A 22095-nucleotide genomic window follows, 5' to 3' on the forward strand; every position below is an offset into this window, starting at 1 on the left:
ACTAGTGGTTAACGTGCCTGGGGCCCATCAGCACGCACGACATCGATCCCTCAGCTTTTCTAGGAGAATGTCTACAGCGCAAAGCTGGGCTTTCTTCTGGAAGATCTCTGAGTATCATAGGATCACACGTATCCCTAGAGAATCTGTCTGGAAGGACCACACTGGGAAAAGCTGGAGTGTGAGAATAGTAAAACAAACGAGCAAACATCCCCTGAACAAAGCAAGACAAAATGGATAGGTGAGCACGTTCATCCACGCTACAGACAGAGGGGCCCCTGAGAAGTCAAGTCGCACACTTCAGATCAGACTAGGATTTGGGAAGCTCTGGCAGGGATCGTGGAAAGAGGCTGTCTGAATCGAGAATGTCCTTGCTATTGACATGCGTGGGTCCCTCCTTTGCCCTCCTTTGCCACTCTGATTTTAGGGAAGTGGGGGAGAAAAAAAGAGGCTGAGTGCTGGGGACGACCTGGAGCTTAGCCTTCTCTGCAATTTAGAGGGGGCAGAATTGTTCTTCTGGGCTTACTCTCTGGTACCAATCTTGCCCACATGACGCACGCTACCAGTGACATTTTCACGATCTTCACCACAGCGTTGGGCATGGCATCTTCTCATCTTGTACAGTATTTTTAAAATGCATCCTGCAAGCTAATCAAGGGAAGGCATAATTACCAGGAGGGGGGCAGATAGCTCCCTGTTCCTTTTCTGAAAAACATATTTCAAGAATCCGGAGATGCTGGCAGCAGAATGGGGATTTCTCCAGAAGAAAACTCGTCAACACTGCAAAGCTGGGCCATGAAGGAGGTGGTTTTTTGTTTTTTTTGTTTTTTTTGTTTTTGTTTTTTTTCTGTTTTTTTTATTTTTTTGTTTTTTCCATCTTAGTTTGGTTTTTCTTTCTGAGGAGTAAGACCAAGAGCCAGAGAAGTGCCTCTGTGAAGGGCAAGAGAGCAAATATTTTAGGCTCTGCAAGCCACATGATTTCCCTGCATCTATTCTACTCTACCGTTGTAGCAGGAAGCAGACACAAATAACAAGTAACCAAGTGAGTGTGGCTGTATCTTCACAAAACTCTATTTAGAGACACTAAAATTTAAATTCATATACGTTTCAAGTGTTATGAAATATTCTTCCCTCGCCTTTCTCCTAACAATTAAAAAATGTAAAAGCCGTTCTTATCTCCTGGCTCGAAATAGGGGGTGGGCCCAATGTGGCTTGTGGGTCGTGACTTTTTCTTTTTCCCAGTATCTTTTTTTTTTTAATTGAGGTGCAATTCACAGAACAAAATTAACCCTAGGGTGAAGAATTCGGTGGCATTTTGTACATTCACAATGTTGTGCATTCACCACCTCTGATTCCAAAATGTTTTCATCACCCCAAAAGGTAACCCCGTACCCGATAAGCAACTTTTTCCCATTCTTCCCTCCCCAAGCTTCTGGAAACCATCAATTTGCCTTGTGCCTGTATGAATTTACCTATTTCTTGTAAGTGGAATCTTCAATATGTAGCCTTTGTGTGTGTCCGGGTTCTTTTGTTTAGTTTGGTTTCAAAGTTTATGTATTTTGTAGCATGTATCAGCATTCCATTTTCCATTCCTTTTTATGGCTGGATATTCATATACATGTGTATTATATATTTTATAGTATATACAATAGTTAATTATTAGAAGTAGCTATTAGTCTAATTACTCATAGAACTAGACTTCTCCTTCTGATTTAATCTCTTCTTGAAGGTGGGTCAGGATATTCTATAATATCAGGGTGAGTCTCTCTGATACTTAATGAGGAGGCATTAGCAGTCCACCAAATGCTCTCCCCACTATCAGACACCAGCATCTGGCTAAGTCTAGTAGTTAAAGTTCATCCCATAATTGATCTACCAGTAGGAGCATTTGATAAGGCTGATCATTCTCTTTAACATTTTCTTTCTTGGCTTCGAAGATGGGACGTCTTCTTGGTTTATCTCTACCACACAAGGCACTTCTTCCTGGTTCCTCCTCTTCTCTCCAACTTTTTAACACTGGAGAGTCCCAGGGCTCAGTCCTAGGTCCTCTTTTCTTTTTCTGTCTACAATCAGTCCTTTGGTCATATCATCCAACCTTATCCCTTTCAATACTATTGTATTTCAACATGCTGATGATTCCAATGTTTACATCTCTTACCTAGACAAGGCTCTCAAACTCCAGACCTACTCACACACCTGACTACTTGACATTTTTCTACTTGGCTGCTGAATAAACATTTCAAAGTCCAACATATCTGAAACTGAAATTAGTGATCCTTTTCCCTCCACACATGCCCCAGGACCTCTTCAACCTGCTGCTTCCCCATTGCAGTTGATGGCTACACCATTTTCCCAAGTTACTTGGGCCAGAAACCTTGTTGGCACCATCTACATCTGCTAATTTCTTCATGCAGCCGCATGCAGAAAATCCTTCTGCGTGGGCTCTTCTTTCAAAATATATCAGGAATCTAGACTCTTCTTCCTGTTGTTGCCTGATCTCTTACCTGCACTGCTGGGATAGCCTCTTGTCTGTCCTCTCTGCTTCAATCCTTACCCCATCCCTCCAAAGTCTTAGGAGCTGCTATTGTTCACAGAGCACCTAAAGTAACCCTTTGCAAATATTATTAAAGTTCTATAATTACCGAGTAAAAGTCGAAGTCCTCACAATGGTCTCCAGAGTTACACAAGATCTCTTCTTCTGCTCATCATTCACTCTGGTCCACTGTAGGCTGGCTACTGGGCTATTACTTAACACACAAGGCATACTACTGTCTACGTCTTCAGCTCTAGCTGTTCCCTTCACTCGGAATGCTCTTTCCCCAGAGTTCTCTCACCTTCTGCACATCTTTCTCAGGTCTGATCTCAACAAGCTTGCCCTGAGCACTTCCTGTGATACTGAAATTTGTCCCTTGTCTCTGGACTCTTGATCTTTCCACATTGTTTTACATTGTTTTTCCTTCTATAACACTTATAACCTTAGAAAATTCATCCATCCATCCATCCATCCATCCATCCATTGTATCCCTAACCAAAATGTTGGCTTGACAAGAGTCAAGATCAATTCCTGCTTTATTCACTGATACATCCTAAGTGCTTGGAACAAAACGTAATAGAGAGGAGATACTCTGCACATATTTGTTGAATGAATTCTTCTTAAGCTTGAAAGATGACAAAGATGTCTGATATTAGGAATACTCAGCATGGTATTATTAACTAAGAATTGGAGGGATGTCAGAATTGGCAAAGAAGAAGTCAAACTTTCACTTTTCGCAGATGACATGATACTCTACATAGAAAACCTGATAGACTCCACCAGAAGCCTACGAGAACTGATCCAAGAATTCAGCAAAGTTGCAAGGTACAAAACCAACGTACAGTAATCGGTTGCATTTTCATACACCAACAATGAAGCAACAGAAAGAGAAATCAAGAAACTGATCCCATTCACAATTACACAAAAAACCATAAAATACCTATGAATAAAGCTAACCAAAGATATAAGAGATCTGTATGATGAAAAGTATAGAAAACTTATGAAGGAAATTGAAGAAGACACAAAGAANGAGAGATGCCAATTTTCTCCAAATAGTTTTGCAAATTCACCAGAATTCCAGTTGAAATCTCAATGGGATTTGGGTGGGGGACTTCATAAAATGATTCTAAAATTAATCTTGAAGAATACATGCCTGAGAATAGCAAAACACTTTTGAAAAAGAATCCATGATAACGCATAATAATAATAATATCAGAGGGCTACTGGTGCTGAACAAACAGAATAACCAATAAAATGAACTGAAAACCAAAAAACATACTTTAAGTATCTTTAAGAATTTAATGTTTGATAAAAGTGACTTTTGAATCAGCAGTGAAAAGCGGGACTGTAAGACAAATATCAGTGAATCACTTGGTAAATTATTTGGGGAAAAGGCCAGATACTTAACTCCTAACATGTCCTGAAATAAAGTTTAGATGGGTTACGGTATTTACTAGCTGAACTATTAAGTTAATTGAAGAAAATATAAATACTAGCTTATTTATCCTTGAATGGAGAAGGTCTTTCTCAGATTGATTTTATGAAAGAAAACAATATCTCAAAAGATTGACCCATTGAAAATATGCTCACTAATATAAAACCTAAAGGCAGATATACTGGAGAAAATATTTTCTTTATAAAATTCAGGATATTGTACGATATTATATGGGATTAATGAGCCTTTCTTACCAATTGGAAAATATATGTAAATAAGCCAAAAGATACATGGTCCAAAGACAAGAGAGCATATAAAAAAAAAAAAAGGAAAAGTTAAGCATTTCTTAAACGGCAGATTTAATTAGTAATCAAATAATTGGAAGTAAATATAGCAAGATATCCATTTTTCTCCTTTCAAATGTGCAAAGATTAGAAAAGAATAAAAGAAAATCGTCAGCGCTTGGATGTGGGGGATGGGCGCCTGGGAGGGTATAACGGTAGCGCCGCCTTCCGGTTACTTTGGAAACAGGCACCAAGAATTTTAAACATGCGTAATTCTGTGCTACAGCAAATTCCATTTCAGGATTGGTCTTGAAACTAATGAAGTATGTCTGCAGCGATTTAACTACAAAGATGCTTACTGTCACTTTGTGAATAATGTCACAAAATGGGAAAAAAGTAAAATATCACAGAATAAGGTATCAGTTGATAAGAGCTTGGTAAACCCACAACCAAAATACTTCGTTGGCTACTGAGACAATTTTTAATCTAATCATGATTGGCATAATATAGTGCTCACACTATAATGCTGAAGTGTCGAGATGAGGGTACTATGCATGTTTAGGAATCTCTCCTTTAAAATAAACATAAAACACACATGTACAGATGTCTGACAGCATATGTAAGACAATATTTCCATCTCAGGGTGGAATTATACATGCTTTTTAGTCCCCATTTCTATTTATTTGTATTTTCTCATTTTCTATAAGAGTCTATTTCCCTTTTGTAATGAGAAATAAGAGACTACATTTTTTTAAGTTTATGGATTTATTCTGAGGGTGTGAGCAGGGAGGGGCAGAGAGAGAGAGGAGAGAGAGAGAGAGAGAGAGAAGAGAAACCCAAGCAGGCTCCGTGCTCAGCATGGAGACTGACACGGGGCTCGAACTCAAGGCCATGAGATCATGACCTGAGCTGAAATCAAGAGTCAGACGCTTAACTGACTGAGCCACCCAGGCGCCCCCACAAATTATGTTGTAATATAAGAATATCGCAAATACTGCATGGGATAACTGTGTCCCAAATAATGCCTGTGACACACACTAAAAAATTATTGGTTGTTTTTATGAAATTGAAATTTAACTGGGTGTCCTGTCTTTTTACTTGCTAAATCTTGAAGCCCTACGGGGGAGGCAAAATCGCCCCCAGTTGAGAACCGTGAGTAAAAGGCAAGGACTATTTTCAGCCCTCTTTTATAGGTGAAGAAACTGAAGCTTTGAGGGAGAGAAATCCTTGGTATAAAGCCACAGGGAAACAAGGGTGTGGAGAAGAGAGCTGAACCCAAGTACCCCGATTACAAATTCCCTCTTTCTTCCGGGACACAGAACTACTCGTCTTTCTCCCGAGAGGCTGAAAACTTAGAGACCACTGGGGTCAGGGCCACTATGCAGACTGTGTTCGAAATCACCAACAATTACATTCTTTCCATATGTTCTCTGTAACACAACAATCCCTTGAAGTTAGCTATTATTCCACATTTAACAGATGGGAAATTAAGGATCAGAGAGTTTAAACAATTTACCCAAGTATATTTAGCTAGTAAGCGGTGGGGCTGGAATCCTGAAGCATGTCTGACTTAATCCTTTGGCTGGTGTCCTTCGCTAATTTATTTCTTCCCCTCAATCAACTAGGTCTGACTGCAATCTTTTAGCTACATTTTCTGGTTTCATGGGACCAGAGCTTTGATTTATCATATCGGAAAATCAGGGATAAAAGGACGGACTGGTCCAGAACTCTTTTCAAATCCTATTTCAGACAAAAGCCAACTGGTTTGTGTTTTAGATACGATGCGTCCCATGTAAGGAGCCGACCGAAAGAACAAGAAAGGACAAATCTGTCAGCTTTATTATCAGTTTCTGAGCAATTCAGAGCTGATTCCCTGTTTCATGTTTTAAAAAGAAAACATGGCGTATCTTGGCTCTTTGTACCCAATGGGGAGGTGCTTCTAAGAATTATAATGAGTTTGGTAGGAAGTGGTAAACTCTTAATTATCCTTCAATGCCCACCTCAAATCTCACATTCTTTTTTTATTAAGTTCATTTATTTATTTCTGGAGCGAGAGAGCAAGAGAGAGTGAGTGGGGAAGGGGAAGAGAGAGAGGGTGAGACAGGATCCCAAGCAGGCTCCACGCTGCTGGTGCAGAGACCGACACAGGGCTCGAACCCACAAACCATGAGAATATGCCCTGAGCTGAAATCAAGGGTTGGATGCTCAATCGACTGAGCTCTTTCTGGAACTTTCATTGACCTCTTCCTCCTCACGTAGAACTATCATCTGTTTCCTCAACTGGATTTTCCTGGCACTTTTTTTTATATGCCTTGGTGCATATATTTACATGTGCATGTGTATCCCCAGTTATTGATTAAGCATCCCATAGTTATTATCTCTGGAAAGAAATAAAGTAGAACATTTATGCAAGAGACAAAGTTGGAAATCTTATGCACATGTAAAATGAGCTCTTGTGTCTGTTTCTATACCTCATCTCTCTTTCCCAGGTGCCCAAGGCAAGGCCTTCCATGTAAGGCCATGTTCTGGCTGAACCACAGTGCCGCTTTGGAAACTTCTCTGGGCAATCACTGCCAATCAATTAGTGTGGAAGCCAATTTGCACCCCTCCCCTTCCCCTCCCCCCCGATCTAGCCAGCTCTCTCATTTTACAGGTAAAGAAACAGGCCCAGAGAAGGAAAGCGATCTGACAGACATCACACCGCTCCTTCATGGCACAGCTGGTATTAAACTACTAATATCTAGCTTCCTGTTCTAATGTCCTTCTTGTCCCACCATGCTGGGAAGTTAGGCAGACATAGCTCACGCCAGGCCTTACGATTCTTTCTCCCCGTCCTCCGAAGAGCCCTGAGTTACCTATCACTGTCCTCGTAGTGTGACATGTTAGAAAGAGCTTGAGCTCTTCAGGACTTAGAGTAAGACAGCCTCCATTACTCAACCTTTGGGTATCACCAATACTTAGAAAATTTTCTGCTAAAGGGGAAAAAAGGGAACATATTTTCCATCACAGTTGGACTCTAGTCACGGGATCTCGATTAAAAATAACCCATCCTATCTCTCCCCTACTTCACGTGAACAAGATGGCTTCCAGGTTTTCCAGGAAACGCACCCGTATAGTAATTCACTGGTGACTTGAGACGCCATCAAGCAAGCAGAAAGGACTACTAAGCAGTGGGAAGACCGCCTGGGCCATCTTTCTCTGCCTCTATTCCCCACTCCTTGCCATGTTACATCTTTCCAACCCCCTCTAGCTTAAAAAAATTAATGGCATTCATTGTTTATAAATGCTTCTGTTGATCTTTCCTATTTCGGTTCCTGACTGCTAGTGGAAAAACTCTCCCTACTTCCCCCGCCCCTCCCGCGCTGAGCTTTAAAAATAGCAACGGGAGTTGGGTTGGCTCAGGGCTTCGGGTCTGGAGTCCACAGCCTTCGCCCTCTGGGTCATCAGTTCACATTGCAATACCCTGGCCGCCAAGCTTTCCTTCTGTTCCATGTGTTTGGCTTAAAATGTTGAGAGAAGACATCCTCCTTAATGACCACTTTCCCATGACCGTCTGGGAACCATCCATCTGAACTTGACATCTCTGACCCCCCGTATTGATGATAGCTGCTGCCCTGTCTTCTGCCTTGTCTGGGGTCTGCGGTTTTCACAGCCCCATTTGCTTTCTTCAGCACTGTTCTAGCTTAAGTCTTGAGAATTGGCATTTCTCCGTAGGTGTCCCAAGAATGGACTGGTCAGCCTGGGCTCTCTCCTTCTCTCCATCCCCAAAGTGCCTGCCTAGGAATATCCACTTTTTGTACATAAAGATGGCTCTAAATACAGTGACTTGTTTTCGAGTTTCACGGCCCACAAGGAATATTCACATGTATCACGTCATTTAGTTAATAGTAGATTCCAAGAAGTTGGTGAAGGTCTACCAGCTGTCCGAGGTCACTCGCTGTACTAACAGTGGGCCACTCCAACTCCTCTGTGCCATTCTGCCCCCGTCTCCTGCTCTCACCTGCAGGTCTGTATTTTGAGTCTGTCTGCAGCGATCCACTAACAGACGTTTGCTGGTGGCACTGATGATGACTGTCAGGGGCAGGGGACAAAGTTTCACTTTCTATAAGTGTAACGGGACACAGTCCTTGCTGCTTAGCCTTTGTTGGCTCCTGAAGGACTTAGAGTACCCGTCAGGCGTGAGAAGCTTCGGTAAATGGGAGAGGGATGCGTTCCCGAGGAAAGCGGGAATTCGATGTCAGCTTGCTTCCAGATGAGGTGTGGCAACAGCGTGTCGATGAGGAGGTCGAGGTGGGTAGAAAGAACACACCTGAGATAGTGCCTGTGAGATGTGCTGGCACAAGCCTGGGCTGGGGCGGGAGCAGCGGGGAAGGGCGGTCCCCACCCGACTCCGGAGAGGTCAGTGTGCGCAGGGATGAAGTTTCTGGAGGAAGGGGATGGGCGGAGCCAGAGGTGTCCTTGAGGCTCTGGCCTGGGGCTGAGCGCATGCGGCCGCCACCTGCCCCGCAGAGAGGTCCCTGGGGACGGGGGAGGTGACGTGGGCCAAGACGCTGCTTTGCTCGCCCGGGGACATACTGAAGCATTTTGGCATTGCCGAGGCCCCTGGGCAGCCGAGTCCTGGCCTGGCCGTGGAAGTGAGGGGCTGGGCCTGCGGAGAGAAGGCAGGTGGGCGGCAGCTCACGCCCCTCCCCCTCCCAGCCAAGGCAGGAAACAGGGAGAAGCAGGGAAAGTTACTATAACTGGACACTACCGCTTTCAGTCTCATTTACTCTTTATACCAAATCTGCCAGATAGGCCTTTTTTAGTTCTATTTTTAAACTGAGAAAACAGATGCTCAGAGAACCTTGAAATGTCCTTTTCAATCAAGGATCTCAGGCTGATCGAATGCCACGTGATACAGGCCTTCTGGGTGACACAGAGACCCGTTCAGTGCCCCTCGTCAGTTTTAATAGGTGACTCTTGTTACTTCTCTTCATGGCATTGGAACAGGGTGAGGCGACGCTTCCATCTTTGATCCGACGGCATCGGTGACAGGCTGGAGTGATGTGGATTCTTTAAACGACCTTCTCGCTGTGGCTGTGGGCGCACACGTCTCCCTGACCGAGGGTGTGAGTGCACGTGTGATGTGCACGTGGGTCTGTGGTCACGTGGCTGGGGTGTGGAGGAGAGGGCAACCGGAGGCTTTTTCCAGGTAAGCTTATCGTGCGATAGAATAATCTATGCTTTGTTTTTTCCCCATCAATAGCCAGACAGTGTTAGGTAAGCTATAAAGAAAACGCTTTAATGCTATTTAGCAGTGGGCTTCTACCCCCTCCACCCCTATCTGCAGTCCTTAACGGCTGGGTCCCAATGCACAGGTGTCTGCCATACACACACACACACACACACACACACACACACTCACTCACGCATGCACGCGCGTGTCCTGCCTGATGCTTTGAGCCTCAGATACACACATAACGCTGCCCTATATTTTACTACCAGCCTAGTTCTGTCACTTTATATCCACTGTGGCTGCACCACCAGCGGGGCCGTTCTAAGTAGGTCAGTGGAGCACTGTCGGTGACAGCAGCCGAATGGAAGCTCAGGACACACGTTTTCCAGCAGGTGGCGTCTCCCGTGTTCACCCCCTGGAGATGGCCCCTTCCCACGGATCCCAAGCCTCCAAATGTGGAATTAATGATGCATCCAAGGGCAGGCAGCCTCTCTATATCTGTCGTGACTTGGTCTGAGCCTCAAGCAGGAAGGCCTGAGTCAGCAGTATCCCAGGGAGAGGTTTTAGAGTCTCACATTTGGAAAACTCTCAAAGTGCATCCAGGATGCATAGTAGCACCCACTGTCTGACTACTCAAAGCCTGCCTGGGACGATTCCTCTTCCTTTCCTTCTGCCCTGGGCACTTCTTTTATTTCTTTTTTTTTTTTTAATTTTATTTTACTTCTTTTATTTCTTGATGGACAGGACCCAGAAAAGTAGTATGAAACACAGTGGATCATGGGAGAACATGGAAACACAGATATTCCGAATATATTTGCAATGATATTACTATTCCTAGCTGCTGATCTACAGGGAATGGCTAAAAACTGAACAAAGGACCACCTTAACTTATCACTCTTCCCTCTCTGGTGGGTAATTTACACAGGGAAAATACGTTCCTGTATTGCTGCCCCTTTTTTCTGCTAAGTTATAATCTGAAAAGACTCCTAAAATACCTTCTTTGGGGCACACAAAACATTATTCTTCGGCGACATTATTGTTACGCCATGATTCGAGAAATCACCAAAGCATTTGCAAACATCATGGTCTATAATTTAGGAGGGACAGTCTCTTTCCTTCGGGTGACTTTTTAAAAGTGACTTTCCTCTGAGCTGGTGACATTTAAGACTCTGGTCAATTACTAGTAAAACAAAGAGTTCACAGGAACAAAGTCATGCATTTACTTTGGGAAATTTTTATTTTCTGGAGACCTTCTCCACTTGGTCCCCTTTCTTATTCTGACGAGTCATGAAGTGTTTATGGATGGGGTAGAGGAGGGAGATGGTGGCCACGTCTTCCTAATACCAGCTTATGTACATTGTGAAAAACAGACTTAGGAACATATGCATAAGTATGACCAACGTCATCCTTAGGTCTAGACAAACTAGGTTCTGACAGTTCCTCTGGCTTCCTGATGTCCCCAAACTGGCCCTTAAATGGGGCTCAGCTATTCTCCCAACAGTAATCTGGCTTCAGGATCTCCTAGTTGGGTTGCGTGGATGCGGGTGGGAGCATAGCCTGGGAAAGCCAGTGAGAGCATCGTGAGTCCGGTTAAGCCCACCTTGTCCCCTGAACACCGTGGTCTGTCATGGAGGGAGGCCCAGTGGGTCTTGAGCTTAAAGTGGCCGGGGCTCCTTGTCAGTTCTTCCAGTTTCTAGATACTTCTATCTCCTTTTCCTCTGCTACCTCCCAGGCTCCTCACTTGAATTAATGAAAATGTATTAGGCACAGAGTCGGTACTCACTGTCTAATGGATAAATGGTTATTGAGACTACCTGTGGGTCTACCTTCTGACTTCTGAGTATTTTGCTTTGTGTATAACGAAAATGATCATAACCATAGTTCTGAGAATATTATTTCTTACTGGTTGAGGACTCATTTATCTATTCACTCATTCGCTGAACAGATTCGTGCTGAACAGCCGTTAGAGGATGGGTGGGTTCCGGGCTTCATGCCGGGGATGCTATGAGAACATGTGACACACAGCCTCCGCCCTCCGGAGAGCTGTCACCATGCCCTTTGCCAATGAGTGTGACCACATTACAAGACCTGCCTCCTTTCACCTATGCAGAGGAGAAGATGTCTTTCGTAGACTTGTACTATATTAGACAAAAGATACTTCCACACAACATTTGCTTTGGGTTGACAACAAAATACAAGATATCCAGATATTATGATAAAGGAGTCAAGAGAAGAAATTAAAAAAAAAAGGAAGACCAGGTGGGGAATACAGGGAACCAGGGAAGGAAACATCACCATCAAAGTCCGTATAAGAGGTAGTGCCAGACAGGACTGCCACTCCAGATGATCGACTATTGTCACACCCTGAGTTGCTCATCAGGCAGCCCCAATCTGCAAAAGATGTATTAGCCAGGCATGTGGGCCCCTTGGCAATTCACTCTTGTATGCTTTTGGTACTGAGAATATACACTGACAAACAGAGAAACAGAACAAAAACAGAGCTTAGGAATGGAGGCGTCATGGAACAATAGAACAGGTGGTAAATGGTGAGATCAGTTAAAATTAGAAGTGTCTACACTGAAGTATAAATCTTACTATAAGAGGAAATAGATCTTTCGATTTATCCTCGAAGGTCTGACTTGCAAAACGCTGGAGTAACAGTAAAAGTCTGACTTGACTGGAGTGACATACTTAACTGAGTCAGGATTAAAAGTTTGGTACATTATCTGGAATAACAGAGAAATCAAAATACTATACTTTTTTCACCTTTTAATAACTTGAGAAGCATAGAGTAACAAGGGTTTTATGAAAACCTCAGAGGTAATCATTAGGAGAAGACTATATTACATATTTTCCAAAACACAGGAAGTTATAAAAGGAAAGACCACACAAACCATAGGACTAACACACACACACACACACACACACACACACACACACACACACACTGGAAGGAAGCAGAAAACACAAAATAGAAACTGTATAGTAATCAACAGAAGGAAAGCCAGTACTTCACTCAAAACAATGAATGCAAACCCATAAGTCTCTTCTAATTTAGAATAAACATTCAAGCTGGGGGAAAAAAGAAATCTAAAATCCAATTATGTTGAGTTGCCAAAGCAGCACTTAGATAACATGACCAAAAAAAAGATTTAAAGTCAAAGGTAGATAAAAGCAAATATAAACAAAACTAAGTTGGAAGTAGCGCTGTAACAGTGGCAATTCGGGACACAAGCATTAAACAGGATGGGATGGCCTTGTATTTGTATGTGGATATAATGCAAAATAAAGATAACCCTGTTATGCCCCTTTGTGCGCTGAGTAACTTTGCGTAAAAACATGCAACAGAAAGGGGAAATGAGGAAGATCACAGAGGGAGAAATAAGGCTTCTTTTAGGTCAGGCTGGAGTCTTAATATACCTGGGAGTAACTTTCAGAAGGATTAGGAATTTTCCATATTCTCTCTCTATTTTGTTTTTAATTCATTTCTATTTCTTTTATTTTTAAGAAATCATTTATTTCTTTATCTTGAATGAAGGAGCGTGTATGTATGCGAGGAGCAGAGAGAGAGGGGGAGAGAGAGAATCCTGAGCAGGCTTCTTGCTGTCAGCACACAGCCCAGTGCTGGGCTCGATCCCACGAAATGTGAGGTCATGACCTGAGCCAAAATCAAGTGTTGGGCACTTAACTGGCTGAGCCATCCAGGCCCTCCAATTCATTTCTATTTCTGTTGGTGTATTTGAGGGCAGACTGTTTTTTTTCCCCGCCCACTAATTACCATTTTCTAAAATCTCAGTGTGTGTAGTTTGTGTGCTAGCCGGTATGGCAACGAGCACGTAAATGAGATCTGGTCATGTCTCCAAGTTGCTTACCAAAGCCTGGTCTGTTTGAAGAATGATACAAAAGTTCAGAGAAATAAGTGGTCACCAAAGAAGTTGAGAAAGCACTGTAACTGGGTCTTAACAGATTTCAGAATGGAATAGATGGAGAGATGGAGCGGGAAAGAGGTTTCACAAGGAAAGAGGAAATGCCAGCACACTGAAAAATGGGCTCCGGAAACACTACCAGGACTGCCCCGGGGAGGGGGATGTCTGAGGGAGGATGGTGAGAACTATGGTCGTGAGGGCGACCTCTCCCCCTCCTCTTGTTCTGTCTTCTCTCTGGTCAAAGATCTTTACTTGCCAAGGCGATGCCGTGCAGGCCCCATGTGATGCCCAGAGCCTAGCACCAGCCCGTAGCCCCTAGCTGCTTCCACTTCTGCGTGAGAGTCTAAGAAGCCTCCTTCCTTGGAGCCCACCGGCATCCATTTCTGTTCAGTCTTTCCTGGAAGGAATGTGGATGACTTTTTCATGTTAAGTCATTCCAGTGAGATTTCTTAAAAGCCTTAGCACGTGGCAGCAGGTGTCGCATTTTAGGAAACCAACACAGGATGGCAGCTTCAAAGTACTTCACACCCCTTTAGTGGCAAGGCATTGGGTACAATGTTCTCTGAGAACACTGGACCTGAATGGAGGTCTTAATAACTCGTTAACGAATTTGCCTTTGCAAGCATTCAAAGGGCTCTAGGAACTGTGGACACCGAAGAGATACAAGCCAAACGCTGTTCAACAGCAGCCAAGTGAAATTAGGGAAAAGCAGACATTAGGAGAGAGAACACCGTGGTTATAATCCCTTTTCTCCACTGCCTGTTTTCCACTGATAACACTCGGTAGCTTCCAGAATCGCAGGACTTCAAAATGCTAGCGTGTGCTATGAATAACCGGAGGGAATATAGTATGTGGCATTTTCCAAACATACACTTTATTGGGGAAAAATCACCCCGCCCCAAATCCGTGCAGCTTAGTTGCAGAATTACTTTTAGAAGCTCTTCCCTTTGGTGCCTTTCATTGTTGTGTGCACTTGAGAACTCCCAATGAGTTTAAACTCTCTTTTGGATGAGATCTTTTTGGCTGGACACTGGCCATATTCCCCAAAGTCTTCTCTCCAAACACTGCCATGCCCTGCAAACATTCGTCATCTAGTAGGGTCACCATCTCCATCTTTCACTTCCACTTAAAAATCTGCCCCTCGCATCAACACGATCCTCTCCAGGGGGCCAGATGAGCAAAGGATACAAAGAAAGTACCTCTGTTGGACTGGCCATTGTATTGCAAGTTTGTCCTCTAGGAGAAAAGTGGCACTTACATTAGTGCTACCTGGAAGCAGTTAAGGCATCAGAGGTGAAGGATCCCACTGGACAAAGCACTGAGGTCTCAGTACTGGATGTTAAGGTGGGCACCTACCACGACCCCAAGGAAAGTAATCTATATGAACCTTAGGAAAAAGGTCCTAGAGAGCATTTGTATTTTTTCCTATTTATAAGCTGTACGGCTTCTAAAAACAATTGTCTGGTTAACTGACTGATGGCCCTCAGAGTTTTCATTCTATTCTAAGAATACACACATCTGACATTTGCTTTTCAATATTCCCCTTGATTTCTGTTTGGTCTTTCCCTTCAAAAGACAACTTCACTGGTGAGCAAACACTATCATGTCTTTTTAGCTTTATGTACATATGTATATGGGTGTGCGTGTGTGTATACAATTTTTTTCCCATTCATGTTTGGTTAATATTTTATGGCTTTTTTTGAGCAATAAGATGTGGTCAGAAGAGGTCAGGAAATGGTTAAACTAATGTTCAGACAAGAGCATAGCAGAAAGGTCTTGGACTCAGTGTAATGTAAGATTTCCTCAGGTTATAATGTTACCATGTGACCATTATGCTGGTAACACAGTGTTATAGATACAACAAGGCGAAGGTCCATCTGCATTTTATGTTCATCCGTAGTGGAGGCTGTTTTTATATTGCATCTAAGTTTACAGAGGTAGCGACTCTGTGGGTGGCATCAATCTGAAGCCAACGTCAACTGAGGGTGCGTCCTTGCTTCCCTCCTTCCCCTGCCTCTTCTGCGCGGGATCTGAACCCCTTCTCCTGAGGGCACGCTCTCCACAACAGACCACTCTCACAGGAATCTCTGTCTCAGGTCCCGTCCCAGGGCTGCTTGCCTAAAACAAAGCCAGTGTTATTTTCTGCAGTGGTTGCCACCTGGACGGTTTGAAAGTGAAAGATTCTTCGCGCAGTGACTGTACGAGCAACTTGAGATGTCAAGCGATGACATCCCGCTGTTTTGCTAAATATTTGTTTGGAAAATAAGGGCCCATTTGATACGCTGTCTGCTAAGTAGATGCCAGCTAAGGACATTTAGTTAATTGAAAAACAGTTTTGGAAACAAGGGTAGGTGACAGTAAATAGAAGAATGGCGTCCTTCGGAAAAACCTCCTTAATTGATGGAGTGGACTCAATGCATTGAGTTGGTTATGGGTGACAGTGCATTTTGACTTGTTCAAGTCACTGAAATTTCAGGAGAGGCAGATTACCGCACACAGACTCAATGCTCTCCCCACATGAGGGTGCCATTAATGGAATACATTTAAGCTGATACACAATGCAGATGAGTCCCCACCCCTGACTCCCCTGAGGAAGGCAAGAGTGGATCTGCCTGTTGGGGAAAGGATGTCTGTCCATCAAACCAAGAGGATTCTCCTAGTCTAAGGCTGTGTCTTCACTCCTCTTGACTCAAAGGCTGGGAAATCAGCATTGGGGTTGGGGCACACCTGTCTATTTCTCTTATGTCCCCAGGAAAGGTTGCATTGACCACCTTTGGCTTGCATAGCTGACCAAATTTTCTAGAAGGGGACAGTCTAAAAAGGTGATCAGAAAAGATAGCCATGTCCTGGAGGCAAGACGTGCCTGCTCAGCCCAAGATCCTGTGTGCCTCGTCTGTAGAGGAGATGCCAATCTGAGAACAAGGGCAAAGCTGGCAATTGTGAACAAGTTATAGAGTGAAAGAGCTGAGGAATGTAGCGACATATAGGTGGGAGTGAGGCTGGGGTCCTGGTTTCCTTTCATTGGTAGGTGGAAATGTGTAGCCTTTCCAGCTTTAGGGCACAGGCAGTCAGGCAAGGAGCAAATGTGAGGCCCTGTCAACCCAACTCTGAGTGTCCATTCTGAATTAGAAATCCTAGACAGTAAGAATGCCAGGTTCCTTGTTCTTTTTATATTTATTTTTGTAAAGAGTTTTTATTTATTTTGAGAGGGAGAGAAAGGGGGAGATCAGGGAGGAGCAGAGAGAGAAGGGAGAGAGAAAGAATCCCAAGCAGGCTCCCTGCTGTCAGCATGGAGCCCAACACAGGGCTCAAACTCATGAACCATGAGATCATAACCTGAGCCGAAACCACGAGTAGGACATTTAACCGACTGAGCCACCCAGGTGCCACTCTGTCTTTTTCAAGATAAAATGGCAGCTACCATATAAATTTAATTCTAATAAAGGAAAAGTATAGTTAAGAATTCTCTTTAGCACAGGGCACATCTTTTTGTTATTTTCAAAATGGAGCCCTTCAAAATCGTTGTTGTACTTGTGATCTCCTTAGGGTATTGGTTGTGACATTCCTTAGAGGCAAACTCATTTCCGTTACTCATTTTCAAAACACATGTTCCTTTGTCTTTTCACACTCGTCACAGTGAGATTTAAAAGAGACACATCATCACCTATTTAAGGGTTGTGAATAGCACTGCCTTGAAAAGGCCTGGTGGAAATTCGTGTGGAATTGAAAGTGACGCATGGGACTTGGAAGAATGTTAGGCAGACACGAAGACTAGGTTGGAGGCCAAGTTGCCTCAGTATACTGAGCATGGAACATGAGACCCTCTCCCCGCTATGCTCAGTCAGATGCAAATCGTCACTTCCAGATGGTCATTACTTCCAGATGGAGAGATGAAATGGAAGGGTGGTACAGCCCCTTAAGACTTGTGCAATCTACCAAACAAACAGGGTTCAAGAATCAAGAGGCCACCCTGAGGAAGCATGGAGGGAGATTGGATTATCGACCCCATTCTTCACTGCTCTCTGTTCCTGTGCCTTTGGCCAAGTGACTCTGCAGTCCCTGCCACTAGAGGGCACTTCTCCATCCCTTGGTGTGGGCTGGGTCCACACTCCAGTGGAATGCCACCAATCCAAGGCTTTGAGAAGCTTTGTATGCTTCCATTTGTCCTTGCCATGAGGACAGCACAAGCTGGCCAGCCCACTCATCCAAGGAAAGGGTAAGAGAAGAGTAAAAGAACATGCCAACAGCAGTCAAAGCCCAGCTGATCTGATGATGCCTGAGTAAGAGTCAAAGAAAGCCACTCTAAGTGCTGGAGTCTGAGACTACTTGTTACACAGCGTTAGTGAGGAATCCCTGAGTGACACAACCACTGCTCTGAAACGTGGCTTGTTCGAAGGAAGAACGTGAATAGGGGTGACTGGAAGACGGGAGTGTGAATGGATAATGGTTTTCTGAAGATGAGGACAGCCCTGTGTGTATGTTTGCACGAGAGGCTTGAGGGTTGGAACATCCCAGTCCTTAACTGGGTCTCAGCCAGGGGTGAAGGGAAATGTAGAATCCTACTTTCTGGCCATACTGGAAGGCACAGACAGGTCCAAGTTCATTGATGACAGATGTGGGCTTCTTTGGGAAGCTCAGACATTTCAAATCTCATTGTGGAGACTATCAGATAGCTAACTAAGTAAGAGAAGACTGTCAGATGACCACTGCCTGACAGAAGTTAAACTGCTCAGTACTCACAAGGAAAGCCGTTCAGTTCACAGGTCAAGTGCGTGGGGTAAGTGGTCATATTCTCACTGAACCTTGCCTTTTAACCACTCCTTGTTCCCAGCCCTTCCCTCTAAAGCCACGTAGCACGAGTCTCTTGACCCTCCTAACATGGTACTTTGAAACACAGGTGTGCATTCCAAGTCTTTTACACACCAAACTCCCAGACAGAGGCTCCTCAGGATTTTATTTGGAAGCACCACTCATTATTCTGATCACTCTCTTTTCTAGACACCCCTCGCTTGTCCATATCCTTTACAAAATATGAAATGAGAATCAGAGACAATCCTTGACATCAACCTCAAACACTGCCGTGTAGATGAGGGACCTCTTCTTATCTGGATGTTATTTTTTCAATTATTTATGCCTATGAAGCCTAATTTTTTTTGGGTAACACTAATTGGGTTTATCCTGTGAATATAGTTCTCTGCTTCAGGAGAGTAATAACTTCTTTCCCCTCTAATACCAACGATGATAATACCAACTCTAATGGGCTCTCTTTACTGAGAGTGCTCCCTTTGCTAGTTCATTAATTCATTCAAAGCCCTGAGGTTTTCAGATCCATATAAAATGAGGACACAGGTTTAGAGAAGGTGAGTCACTGGCACTAGGTCACAGCTGCATGGGGTTCAAATTGAGACTGATTCCATGAACATGGTCTTTCTGCTATCCTCACTCCTTTGCATCATTTTATTTGGGAAGGGAAAGGCTAATTATGTCCTGGGAATAGCCAGGAGCAAACGATGGCTCAGCATTCTTCCCATTCTGTGCACTGAACAGAAAGGTGCCTCTCTGCCTACTCTGAATGAAGATGCCTCTCACCATGTGACACGACAAAGCCATCAGCTGGAGTATGACAGTCACATGATTGGCATCAGAGCCAGGATGGAAAGAAACCAACAGAGGCCAGTCTTGTGATCTGCAACCACAGTTTTCTTCTACTGCTGTGGTGGGCACTGTTGATGCTTTGCCCAGATACCCCTACTCGGTGCACACAGGCTAATGCCCAGAACTTGTGACCATGCTATGTTACATGGCAAGGGGAAATCAAGGTTACAGACGGAAGGAAGGTTGCCAATCAGGTGGCCTTGAGATGGAAAGATTATCCAGGTGAGTGCAAGAGGGGCAGTCAGGACCAAGGAGATGGCGGCGTGAGAAAGATGAACCTGCCATCATACCTTCAAACACAGAAGGGGCCCCAAGCCGAGGTGTGGACAGTCTATCAACGCTGGAGAAGGCAAGAACATAGACTCTCCCTCAGAGCCTCCAGAAAGAAATGTACATCCTGACACCTTGATTTTAGCCCAGGGAGACCGGCAGTGGACTTTCAACCCCCAGAACTAGAAGATAATGAATCTGTGTTGTTTTAACCTCCTAGATTTGTGATAATCAGTTACAGCAGCAGAAAGCCACTAATCATCCGAGATGTATATGCTGGTCGCTAATGACTCACAGCTGCCCCTTTCTCCAGAAAACTGCCTTCGACAGAACAGGGGGCACTTGGCCCAGGGGGTTATGAAAGGGCCTCCATCGAGGGAGGAGGGAAGGCCCGCCTCCAGCAGGGTACAAAAGGCTTGCCTCCGGGAAGGCCGGCGTGCACTCTGTGCCAGAGCTGCCTCCACATCGGGCTGGAGCCAGGCTCCTGCTGGGCAAGGACCACTTCCTTATTTAGCGACTTCCCTGCCCCGCCTGCTTCCTGCCTCTCCCTTCTCCGCACACGGCCCCTCAGCAAATCCCAGGCGCCTCACTCCCCTCTCGGGCTCTGCTTCTAGCGAATCTGACCTGAGACAACGGTCGCCCTCAGCACGGATGCCAGCCCCCAGGAAACGGGTGCTGGAGGGAGCCTGCAGGGCTGGACGGGGGTGCGCGTGTCGGGGCAGGAGAGGCGGAACGTGAGACCAGAGGACAGGTCCGCTTTGGCCTGGGGCCTCACTGGGCCCGGAGCCCAGCTTGGAGTCTGAGGTTCTGGATCGTAAAAGTGTCCTTCCCTGAAGCATTCATTGCCAAGCCCAAGTCCGCAGCACCCAGGAAGTAGGTGAGCGGGAGCCCCAGGGTGGGGAAGGCTGGTCTCCCACACCTGCTGGCCTCAGTGTACTTCAGGGCAGTCCAGGGATTCGCCGAGGGCCGGCGGCACCTCAGGAAGATGATGCACGTCTGGATCAGCCCTGAATTTTTCCCGTTCGGCCTCGTTTCCATTCAGGATGCCCTCTCACTTCTCCTAGTGGTGGGGGGGGTGGGGAGGGGGACACCCTTGTGCCCCCTGAGAGCAGACACAGGCCTGTCTCCTTGCCCTCTCCTCCCACTCTGCGGCAACTGGCCAGTTACCAGGATATACTGCTGCCCTTGACATGACTGGTTCAGATTCACTCTGAATCCCACCACAAATTGCCTTTATGACTTCGTCCATCTGTCCGGTCACCGGGTGGCTGACCCGGGAGAGGCAGAAGACCGTGAACTGCAGTGTCTCTGTGCATGTGGCTGTGAATGGCCCGCCTTTTTCTTGCAGCTGGGACATCTTGTGGGTCATTCTTGTCACCTGGGTGCACCCCTTAGGGCTCCGCAGGCTGCCACCGCGAGTGAGTCCATGCCGTGCCAGAAACAGATGTACTGGTGGCTCAATCGCCTTTCCTGCTCGGTTCAGGGCCTCTCCCTCCCTCACCTGCATGGCTGGCTCATTCGCTTGTGATTCACTGAGCCACAGACCCTGTCCCCAGGCTACCCAGACAGATGTCACTGTGCGCCCCGTAGTGGATGCTGTGACATGTCACTCAGCCCCCCCCCTGCAGAATTAGAGCATTCCAAGCCCAACTGCCCAGTGTCTCAGTTGCCTCCCACTGATTCCCTCTCTGCTAACTGCCCTTGACTGAAAAGAGCCACTTTGTTCAGGATTATGCACCCTCCCCCAGAGCTGCTCACACGGAGTGAGAAGTGATGCAGGGGTACAAAGTCCTGGGTCTCCAGCCTCAATGCAGATGACAGCACAGGGCTCCCTGGGGAAGTGGCTCAAGTTGCAACTATCACCGTCCAAGGTCTCCCTCTGCCCCATCCTCTCCCCTTCCCTTTGCACAGCTATTGTTTTCTGAACAGCCTGCCCTCATGCATCCCTCGGAGGCTCAGAGCCTGTCCTGGGCGCGGGGACCGCAGGTGGGGATGGGGGAGGCCTTACCCACAATCATGTGGTTGCAGACGTCACAGAAAGTGGGCTTCTTGAAGATGTGCTCCTGGAAGGCGTGGGCCTTGCCGCCGGCCCCTGGGTGCAGGCCGGCCCTGGTGGGTGTGGACGCCAGGCTTCCGGGCGCAGGGAGGGGGCTGGAGCTGGGGCTGCCCTCGGCCGGCACGTCCGCCGGCGGCTTCGCGTCGCTGTTGGTTCGCTGGAAGAAGTTGTCGGCGCTTTTGCTCCGTAAACTCTTGGTCTTGAAAGAAAGTGATCGTTTTAGTTTCTGGAGCTGCAATGCAATGACAGAACACGCTCTTACGATCGATCATGCAGACTCACGCGTGGGGGTGGCGTCTGCTCCAGGCACTTGCCCTGTTCCCGCGGACCGCACACGTGTCCCCGCGCGGGTGGGGCGGGGTCAGTGCCTAGAGGGAACGTGGCAGCTCTCCCCGCGCCCTCCTGAGCCGGACGACCCAAGGGCATCCCGTTGAGGTGCCTCCTTGAGGTCCCACCCATGTGCCATCAAAACGCCCCGCGATGCTGCACCTTTGACACCATCTGCCTTCTGAATTTGAATCGCTGGAGATATTAAGTGTACAACCTTCTGGGCTCAATGGTCATATCACTACGCAAGGAGCACTGCTGGGTTTTCTCTCTTATGGTCACTTAGCAGCGACGTGTCTCTATACACAGCAAAGCAAAAGAGGCCACTGTGTGCCTTGGAATCCACGGGGCTAAAGAGTCCACAGAACACGAACTAGAAACTCTCAAGCCTGCTTGG

The 22095-nt window shown here is 45.8% G+C and overlaps 1 protein-coding gene across 1 annotated transcript in view; it reads right to left on the reverse strand.

Moving 5' to 3' along the window:
• Positions 1-21797, reverse strand: part of STAC (SH3 and cysteine rich domain) — an 80597-nt gene extending 58800 nt beyond the window's left edge. The window contains exons 1-2 of the mRNA XM_077754500.1: positions 21654-21797; positions 21324-21603 (exon numbers count right to left, since the gene is read on the reverse strand). Of these exons, the coding sequence (XP_077610626.1) occupies positions 21324-21603; positions 21654-21797 (424 nt within the window). The remainder of the gene's footprint in view (positions 1-21323; positions 21604-21653) is intronic.
• Between the last annotated feature and the right edge of the window lie 298 nt (positions 21798-22095).

The sequence above is a fragment of the Crocuta crocuta genome, unplaced genomic scaffold (assembly GCF_008692635.1).
Source record: "Crocuta crocuta isolate KB4526 unplaced genomic scaffold, BGI_CrCroc_1.0 scaffold70, whole genome shotgun sequence".
NCBI classification, from domain to species: Eukaryota; Metazoa; Chordata; class Mammalia; order Carnivora; family Hyaenidae; genus Crocuta; species Crocuta crocuta.